Source organism: Oncorhynchus tshawytscha, unplaced genomic scaffold (genome assembly GCF_018296145.1).
Source record: "Oncorhynchus tshawytscha isolate Ot180627B unplaced genomic scaffold, Otsh_v2.0 Un_scaffold_1072_pilon_pilon, whole genome shotgun sequence".
Taxonomy (NCBI): domain Eukaryota; kingdom Metazoa; phylum Chordata; class Actinopteri; order Salmoniformes; family Salmonidae; genus Oncorhynchus; species Oncorhynchus tshawytscha.
The window spans coordinates 300,407-311,080 of NW_024609709.1; the positions used below are offsets into that span (position 1 = coordinate 300,407).

At 48.0% G+C, this 10,674-nt stretch overlaps 1 protein-coding gene across 1 annotated transcript; it reads right to left on the reverse strand.

Annotated features, from left to right (window-relative positions):
* Positions 1-1,003: 1,003 nt before the first annotated feature.
* On the reverse strand, positions 1,004-10,470 carry LOC112241658. Its single transcript, XM_042317156.1, has 9 exons — positions 9,242-10,470; positions 8,648-8,857; positions 8,182-8,253; positions 7,912-7,941; positions 4,948-5,138; positions 3,830-3,918; positions 3,251-3,431; positions 2,656-2,750; positions 1,004-2,426 (listed from the first exon to the last, which is right to left on the reverse strand). The coding sequence occupies exons 1-9, from the start codon at positions 9,544-9,546 to the stop codon at positions 1,278-1,280; spliced, it is 2,322 nt and encodes a 773-aa protein (XP_042173090.1). The 5' UTR covers positions 9,547-10,470; the 3' UTR covers positions 1,004-1,277.
* Between the last annotated feature and the right edge of the window lie 204 nt (positions 10,471-10,674).

The following is a 10,674-nucleotide window of genomic DNA, read 5'->3' on the forward strand; positions in this document are numbered from 1 at the left end:
CTCTGGATTCTGTATCTGGCTCTGGATTCTGTATCTGGCTCTGTATCTGGCTCTGTATCTGGATTCTGTATCTGGATTCTGTATCTGGCTCTGTATCTGGATTCTGTATCTGGCTCTGTATCTGGCTCTGTATCTGGCTCTGTATCTGGATTCTGTATCTGGATTCTGTATCTGGATTCTGTATCTGGCTCTGTATCTGGCTACATGCACATCAGTATATTGTCTGAGGTGGACTCCTTGGTCCACTTGTATTATTAGTCATCTGTAGACTTCTTTAGGCTTTTTTAACGGACCATAAATGTGTCCCTTTCATGTGTTCATCAGTCATTCCATCTGTCATTGTGTCATGTATAGTGCCGCATATATACACTCAAAGCATGTAAACTACTTCTGGATGATTTTATTAGAACCATCTGCACATGGAAAGACAGACATCATAAGACAGACATCATAAGACAGACATGATAAGACAGACATCATAAGACAGACATGATAAGACAGACATGATAAGACAGACATCATAAGACAGACATGATAAGACAGACATGATAAGATAGACATGATAAGACAGACATGATAAGACAGACATCATAAGACAGACATCATAAGACAGACATGATAAGACAGACATGATAAGACAGACATGATAAGACAGACATGATAAGACAGGCATGATAAGATAGACATGATAAGATATGTACATGATAAGATAGACATGATAAGACAGACATGATAAGATAGACATGATAAGATAGACATGATAAGATAGACATGATAAGACAGACATGATAAGATAGACATGATAAGATAGACATGATAAGACAGACATGATAAGATAGACATGATAAGATAGACATGATAAGACAGACATGATAAGACAGACATGATAAGACAGACATGATAAGATAGACATGATAAGATAGACATGATAAGATAGACATGATAAGATAGACATGATAAGACAGACATGATAAGATAGACATGATAAGACAGACATGATAAGACAGACATGATAAGACAGACATGATAAGACAGACATGATAAGACAGACATGATAAGACAGACATGATAAGACAGACATGATAAGACAGACATGATAAGACAGACATCATAAGCAAAACATGTCAGTAGCTTTGAGTAAGCGACCGTATATGGTTGGATTTCCCATCATGAAGAGATAACGTTGTAGACCGTAGACCCATTCCACTCACTAAGCCCTCTGATGTCTTCCACTCCCTACAGACTGTGGGCATAGTGGTAGGTCTACAATACAGTGCTCAGTTGTGGAAATAGAAGGAGTTGAAGCCGTAGAAGCGGTGCTTTCTCCCGGTGTGTACATTGTCCTGCAGGTTGACCGCGCCCCCCTGGAGGGAGCTGTGGAAGAGACGGTGGACCTCCGACTTACTGAAGGAGTCCTGGAGCTCCAACAGGGCCAGCTGGCACCGGCCCCTCTCCCCTGGGTGGGTGGAAGGCAGGGCATGTGGACGGGGTTGGATACAGGGGTTGGAGATACTGCGTGGGATGGGGATCTCTCTGTTCTGCCACTCCCGATCCTGTTCTTCTAGGGTCTGATTGACAGTCATCTCAGAACCCAGAACTAAATTCCCGCCAGAACGCCAGTTACGGATGTTGGGAGAGACCAGATCAGCAGCAGACAGTTCTGTCTCAGATTCATATGCCACCCCTGTGTTGTTAGTAGCCAATGCTGGAGCTGGCTGGCTCAGGCTGAACAGGTTACCCCCTGATGCTGTGTAGCTATGCTTCTTGATGCCAGGAACGTCCTTGTACCATACCTCTCTCTGGGTGTTATTCTCTGTGGTGACCTCTGTGGTCTCATTCAGGGGAGAATGGGGCAGCTGGCAGCTGTACAAGGCCAGAGAGCTCTCTGTGTCTGTGACCTTCTCCAGGGAGGCTCTGGGAGCCTGGCTGCTCTGCTGGGGGTCTGATGCCCCTGGCCCTGGGTGATGGAGCCCTTCTCTGACCTCCTTGACCTGGCACTCACACCTCTCCTCCCAACACCTCTCACACCTGGAGCCTTGATCTTGAAGGTGGTGACCAGGGAACACATAGCCAGACACCTGAGCAGGCTCCGGCACAGACACATCTCCAGCCCCAGGCCCAGACACATCTCCAGCCCCAGGCCTGGCTAGACTGAGCTCTGAGTGGCCGTGGCTGTTGTTGGGATGGCCGTCCTGAGTAGAAGGGTTCCCCTTTATCTCCTGATGACTTTGGTGACCAGACATAGTTCCCAGAGGCCCAGCAGGGTGATTCTGTGTGGAAGTCTGGTCTGTGCTGTGGGACTCTGCTGCTGGGGCAGTGACAGGAGGGTGGTAGGTGCTCTCCACCTTATGACGGCCCTGGCGTATTCTGGCCTTGCGCCCGTCTCTTGGTTTAGGGAGCAGCAGAACGGGGTGGGATCGCTCCCTCTGAGAGAGACAAGCACTGGTTTGTTAGGAGGAGGTTTGTCTCATTCAGTCATCAGAGTAAAGTGATACTGAAGAAAAACTGTTTGTTTAAGCAGTCTAAAACTATTTCTAGGTAGTTGGGGAAGTTAAAGAAGGTGGAGGCTAATGTGTTATTCTAGCGAAGCAGTTAAATGTAGGAATATTACAACTGCACTGTATATTCAGGTGATTCCTGTGTTACTGTACGTACCAGCTGTGTTGTGTAGGGAGTTGTCTTCCCAGTGATCATGTCAACGGTGTTCTCATAGTAGTCATCCAACCTCCAGGGATTAGTAGACCCAGTGCCTGGAGTAAAAACACATGACATGCTTGCCATTGTTAATATGATATCTGAGTGAGACTGACTAACCAAATCAATGGGGCCCCCCGGACGGTAATTCAACCATGATTACTACAAGTTTAGATAGCTGGCTAGACTAACTAACCAATCTAAACAATGGTAGCGGACATGGGGCTAATTGAGTGACTGTAGAAAAACTGCTGATCCACAACCAAATTTCAAAACTTGCACCTTGTGTATTCTACTATTCTAACTCTTAACAGGAAGTTGAGACCCAGACTGAGTTCCTAAAAACATGTACAACAGTAATTGTTAAATTGATCCGCGGGCCGCCAGCTCCCTGGTCCAACTAGTCTGGGTATTCCTCCATGTCTCTGGTAGCGTCTCAAATGGCACCCTGTCCCCTATAGAGGACACATCTTTTGACCAGAGCCGTATGGACTATATAGGGAATAGGAAGCCTGTTGGGATACAGCCTGTGTGTTCGGGGCTCTGCTCTCTATACCTGTGTAGTGAAGCTGGTAGGAGGTGACCCAGTGGGACTTCTCCACGTTGCGGAGCATGTTGGCTGTTCGTTCAGACAGCGTGACGTCCCAGTCACGCAATGTGGGGTTGGGAAACACTGTCTTCTGGGACTTAGGGTAGAATACCTGGGTCTGGGCCTCGCCCCTAACTGGCTTGGGGTGCTGAGAGAGAGACAAAGAGGAAGATGACACAGGACACAGGTGTCAGGAACAGATGGAGTGTGCATGTGACCTTCTTCCTTAGGTTGTTTCACCCTATTCCCTTAAAAGTGCACTACTTCTGAGCAGGGCCCTGGAATAGGGTACTATTAAGGAATAGGGTACCATTTAGAACAAATCCCTAGTCATTCACTTCAGTGAGAACATTCATTTATTGGGCTTCACTGGTCAGATGAGATGAAATATAACATTAAGGATCATATTCTGCCTCCCAAATAGCACTCGATGCCCTATGCAGTGCACTCTATGGGGAATAGTGTGCTATTTTGGGACGTTCATGTTTCTGTGTACAGTGAGAGGGAAACCTGACTTAGCTAAATGACTGTACTGTAGCTACTCACATCCAGGAAGCCATGTTGTCCTGGCCATGAGATGGTTTTCTTCCTGGTTGTCATGGGTGCCTCCAGTACCTCATGACGATAAGGACCTCCTGGGATTGAAGACAAAGACACTTCATCTGGGAATGAGGCTTGTGCTTGTGTGTGCAACCTTATACGGGCAAGCACGCAGACACACACACACACACACATACAGACACGCACAGACACACATGCAGTTCGCACACGCATGCACAAGCACGCAGACACACACACATACAGACACGCACAGACACACATGCAGTTCGCACACGCATGCACAAGCACGCAGACACACACACACACACATACAGACACGCACAGACACACATGCAGTTCGCACACACATGCACAAGCACGCAGACACACACACACACACATACAGACACGCGCAGACACACATGCAGTTCGCACACACATGCACAAGCACGCAGACACACACACACACACATACAGACACGCGCAGACACACATGCAGTTCGCACACACAAGCACGCACAGACACACATGCAGTTCGCACACACAAGCACGCGCAGACACACATGCAGTTCGCACACACAAGCACGCGCAGACACACATGCAGTTCGCACACACAAGCACGCGCAGACACACATGCAGTTCGCACACACAAGCACGCGCAGACACACATGCAGTTCGCACACACAAGCACGCACAGACACACATGCAGTTCGCACACACAAGCACGCGCAGACACACATGCAGTTCGCACACACAAGCACGCGCAGACACACATGCAGTTCGCACACACAAGCACGCGCAGACACACATGCAGTTCGCACACACAAGCACGCGCAGACACACATGCAGTTCGCACACACAAGCACGCACAGACACACATGCAGTTCGCACACACAAGCACGCGCAGACACACATGCAGTTCGCACACACAAGCACGCGCAGACACACATGCAGTTCGCACACACAAGCACGCGCAGACACACATGCAGTTCGCACACACAAGCACGCGCAGACACACATGCAGTTCGCACACACATGCACAAGCACGCAGACACACACACACACACATACAGCACGCACAGACACACATGCAGTTCGCACACACAAGCACGCACGCACACCACCTTTTGTCTTTCTCAGCACGGTGACCTCTGGAGCAGAGGACGGGACGAGAGGGTTCAGGGGTCGTAGGGACGCAGCTCTCACGCCTGTGTCGGGGTCGTCTGGTGAGCGGAACGTTGGGAACAGGGCGAAGCGGGAGATGTGGGCCTGATACGGATGTTCTTTTGGAATTGGAACCTTTATCATTATCTCTCTGTAGGGAGGGAGGGCAAAGCAGTGAAGGAAGGACAGACATTACAACTGTATCATTATCTCTCTGTAGGGAGGGAGGGCAAAGCAGTGAAGGAAGGACAGACATTACGACTGTATCATTATCTCTCTGTAGGGAGGGAGGGCAAAGCAGTGAAGGGAGGACAGCCATTACAACTGTATCATTATCTCTCTGTGGGGAGGGAGGGCAAAGCAGTGAAGGGAGGACAGCCATTACAACTGTATCATTATCTCTCTGTGGGGAGGGAGGGCAAAGCAGTGAAGGGAGGACAGCCATTACAACTGTATCATTATCTCTCTGTGGGGAGGGAGGGCAAAGCAGTGAAGGGAGGACAGCCATTACAACTGTATCATTATCTCTCTGTGGGGAGGGAGGGCAAAGCAGTGAAGGGAGGACAGCCATTACAACTGTATCATTATCTCTCTGTGGGGAGGGAGGGCAAAGCAGTGAAGGAAGGACAGACATTACAACTGTATCATTTTCTCTCTGTTGGGAGGGAGGGCAAAGCAGTGAAGGGAGGACAGCCATTACAACTGTATCATTATCTCTCTGTGGGGAGGGAGGGCAAAGCAGTGAAGGAAGGACAGACATTACGACTGTATCATTATCTCTCTGTAGAGAGGGAGGGCAAAGCAGTGAAGGGAGGACAGCCATTACAACTGTATCATTATCTCTCTGTGGGGAGGGAGGGCAAAGCAGTGAAGGGAGAACAGCCATTACAACTGTATCATTATCTCTCTGTGGGGAGGGAGGGCAAAGCAGTGAAGGGAGGACAGCCATTACAACTGTATCATTATCTCTCTGTGGGGAGGGAGGGCAAAGCAGTGAAGGGAGGACAGCCATTACAACTGTATCATTATCTCTCTGTGGGGAGGGAGGGCATAGCAGTGAAAGAAGGACAGCCATTACAACTGTATCATTATCTCTCTGTGGGGAGGGAGGGCAAAGCAGTGAAGGGAGGACAGCCATTACAACTGTATCATTATCTCTCTGTGGGGAGGGAGGGAGGGCATAGCAGTGAAGGAAGGACAGACATTACAACTGTATCATTATCTCTCTGTGGGGAGGGAGGGCATAGCAGTGAAGGAAGGACAGCCATTTCAACTGTATTGAAGCAATCAGTGTAAAATGATATTAGCACTATAAACTGTGTCCTCCTTTCTCCACTCTCTGTTGGGAGGGCAGAGCAATAAAGGACAGAGACAACATTTCATATACAGTAAGCAGTTAGATGGATATGAATCCTATACATTTTATAATGATCTTACTGTTAAGGAGGAGGGCATAACAATAAAGGAAGCAGAGATCAACTGTATATAAGTAGTTTCTGTAGAACTGGGGTCTCCAACCCTGTTCCTGGAGAACTACCCTCCTGTAGGTTATAAATCAAACCCTGTTCCTGGAGAGATAACCTACAGGAGGGTAACTCTCCAGGAACAGGGTTTGATTTATAACCTACAGGAGGGTAGTTCTCCAGGAACAGGGTTGGAGTTATAACCTACAGGAGGGTAGTTCTCCAGGAACAGGGTTGGAGATATAACCTACAGGAGGGTAAATCTCCAACCCTGTTCCTGGAGAACTACCCTCCTGTAGGTTATAACTCCAACCCTGTTCCTGGAGAGTTACCCTCCTGTAGGTTATAACTCCAACCCTGTTCCTGGAGAACTACCCTCCTGTAGGTTTTAACTCCAACCCTGTTCCTGGAGAACTACCCTCCTGTAGGTTTTCTGCTCCAACCCCAGTTGTAACTGACCTGATTCAGTTTATCAATCAGCTAATTAGAATCAGGTGTGCTAGATTGGGGTTGGAGGGAAAACCTACAGGAGGGTAGCTCTCCAGGAACAGGGTTGGAGGGAAAACCTACAGGAGGGTAGCTCTCCAGGAACAGGGTTGGAGATAAAACGTACAGGAGGGTAGCTCTCCAGGAACAGGGTTGGAGATAAAACCTACAGGATGGTAGCTCTCCAGGAACAGGGTTGGAGATAAAACCTACAGGATGGTAGCTCTCCAGCAACAGGGTTGGAGATAAAACCTACAGGATGGTAGCTCTCCAGCAACAGGGTTGGAGATAAAACCTACAGGATGGTAGCTCTCCAGGAACAGGGTTGGAGATAAAACCTACAGGATGGTAGCTCTCCAGGAACAGGGTTGGAGATAAAACCTACAGGATGGTAGCTCTCCAGGAACAGGGTTGGAGATAAAACCTACAGGATGGTAGCTCTCCAGGAACAGGGTTGGAGATAAAACCTACAGGATGGTATCTCTCCAGGAACAGGGTTGGAGTTAAAACCTACAGGAAGGTATCTCTCCAGGAACAGGGTTGGAGATAAAACCTACAGGAAGGTATCTCTCCAGGAACAGGGTTGGAGATAAAACCTACAGGAAGGTATCTCTCCAGGAACAGGGTTGGAGTTAAAACCTACAGGAAGGTATCTCTCCAGGAACAGGGTTGGAGTTAAAACCCACAGGAAGGTATCTCTCCAGGAACAGGGTTGGAGATAAAAACCTACAGGAAGGTATCTCTCCAGGAACAGGGTTGGAGTTAAAACCCACAGGAAGGTATCTCTCCAGGAACAGGGTTGGAGATAAAAACCTACAGGAAGGTATCTCTCCAGGAACAGGGTTGGAGTTAAAACCTACAGGAAGGTATCTCTCCAGGAACAGGGTTGGAGAGCCCTGCGGTTGAAGGATATTCCAGTAGTACTGTAACAGTTGAGAACGAGAAACTGATCTAGATCACAGAATGAGTACTTACGCGATGTTGATGTCCGTTGGTTTTGGTATACTGAAAATAAATGTTTGTAAAATAAGAGGATAATCAATATGAACATTATATTTGTGTAAAACTGATTTCAGCCATGGTCCAGTGATGAACTATAGCAATTCATCCCAAATGGCACCCTCTTCCCTTTATAGTGCACTACTTTTGACCACAACCATATGGGCCCTGGTCAACAATAGTGCACCATATCGGGAATAGGGTGCCATTTGGGACACAGCATATAATATGTCAAAGGCGACCTACAGCTGGTCGTTGAGGCGGACGTTACTTTTCTTGGTAGGTGTAAGGTCATAAAACTGTTCAATGGTGATGTTCCTGTGAAGACATTAAAGGAGAAGAACCCTCAGTTGCCTCTCAAATGGCACCCTATTCCCTATAGAGTGCACTACTGGTCAAAAGGAGTGCACAGTGTAGGGAATAGGGTGCCATTTGGAACACAACCCAACAAATACAACATACCCTTGGTAGGTGAATGTGGACATTTCAAAGGAGAAAAATGGTTAGTACATTTTCAATCAATCCACAATCTCACAATTACTCGAAATCAAGGACTTTGGCTCACACTTGGAATAGTTTTTAAAAAATGTTTATATTATTTTGAGAGAGAATTTTCTGAATGCTACTGAATGCTTGATACTCAGAAGGGTGCAAATCAATCAGAAGACAAGTTTCCGTCATTAAAAAGTCATGGTCCTAATGCTGATCTTACTCAGGTGGGACGGATCCTCCGTAGCTTAAGTGGCGATGGCCCTTGATGATGGCAGGTGTGTGTTTACTCTTCTGGGAGGAGGACGCCATCTTGTGGCTGGAGTGCTGGCTCAGTCTACGCTGGGTACGACCCGACGGTAAAACCCTGCTGCTGCTACTGGGAACTCCGGGAAGTGGTGGGACTCTGCTGCTAGGGCCTCTGGGAAGAGGACTGCAAGAGGACATTTAAACCTGTTGCTGAGGAACAAGTCAAGGTCAAGGGCGTCCCTAATGGGACCCTATTCCCTATTTGGACAGGTCAAAAGTAGTGCACTGTAAATAGAATAGGATGGCATTTGGGATGTAGACTAGGGTTCCCAACGACACTCCTGTTCAGATGTGACCCGCTAACATTCCCATGTGACATCATTCATAACATCTCTGACCATCAAGTCTATGACAGATTAAAGGATTTCTTTCCATCAGCTAAGCTACATGTAGTTCCCATAGTGCACCAAGACATGATGTACAACACAGACAGTACAATAACCAAATATACTGTATGGCACTGGCAAACAAAATGGAGTCATGCAGGAGGATAAGACTGTTCTCTTACCTGACCAGAGGTGGAGAGTGAGGCTGTTGCTTACACCATGGCTTCCTGCTCTGTACCTGTTTCAGATCCTTGTTCTGTTTGTACATGTAAGTCTCCTCTTTCAGTCGCTGGAGGAGGGAGAAGTAGTCACCCAGCGACGGCGGGTCTGTCTGGGGCTCAACGACAGCATACGGCCCCCCAGCCTGGTGCAGGTGTTTCAGGAGGGGCAGGGAGGAGGAGGACCTCTGTTTGTGAGACAGGAGTAAAGGACTCCTCCCTATCTGTCTGTGGTCAGTGGGACGTTGCTGGATCCCTAGGCTGGTCATAGTGACGATGGCGTTGTCAACAGCAGTAGGCTAGCATCCGCAACAGGATCTGGGTTAGTGACACCCTATCCACTGTCTAGGCTGAGCAGCACACAGGCTTCATCTCTGTGTCTGTGCTCTCAGCAGGACCTGTACCATACAGGAAGATACTACTAATATCACAGCGTCACAGTTCAGTGAAGTGTCATGGAGTCTCCCCAGTGATAATATCACAGCGTCACAGCTCAGTGAAGTGTCATGGAGTCTCCCCAGTGATAATATCAGTGTCACAGCTCAGTGAAGTGTCATGGAGTCCCCCCAGTGATAATATCACAGTGTCACAGCTCAGTGAAGTGTCATGGAGTCTCCCCAGTGATAATATCACAGTGTCACAGCTCAGTGAAGTGTCATGGAGTCCCCCCAGTGATAATATCACAGTGTCACAGCTCAGTGAAGTGTCATGGAGTCTCCCCAGTGATAATATCCCAGCGTCACAGCTCAGTGAAGTGTCATGGAGTCTCCCCAGTGATAATATCACAGCGTCACAGCTCAGTGAAGTGTCATGGAGTCTCCCCAGTGATAATATCACAGCGTCACAGCTCAGTGAAGTGTCATGGAGTCTCCCCAGTGATAATATCACAGCGTCACAGCTCAGTGAAGTGTCATGGAGTCTCCCCAGTGATAATATCACAGCGTCACAGCTCAGTGAAGTGTCATGGAGTCTCCCCAGTGATAATATCAGTGTCACAGCTCAGTGAAGTGTCATGGAGTCTCCCCAGTGATAATATCACAGTGTCACAGCTCAGTGAAGTGTCATGGAGTCTCCCCAGTGATAATATCACAGTGTCACAGCTCAGTGAAGTGTCATGGAGTCTCCCCAGTGATAATATCACAGTGTCACAGCTCAGTGAAGTGTCATGGAGTCTCCCCAGTGATAATATCACAGTGTCATGGAGTCAGTGATAATACAGATCAGTGAAGTGTCATGGAGTCTCCCCAGTGATAATATCCCAGCGTCACAGTTCAGTGAAGTGTCATGGAGTCTCCCCAGTGATAATATCCCAGCGTCACAGTTCAGTGAAGTGTCATGGAGTCTCCCCAGTGATAATATCCCAGCGTCACAGCTCAGTGAAGTGTCATGGAGTCTCC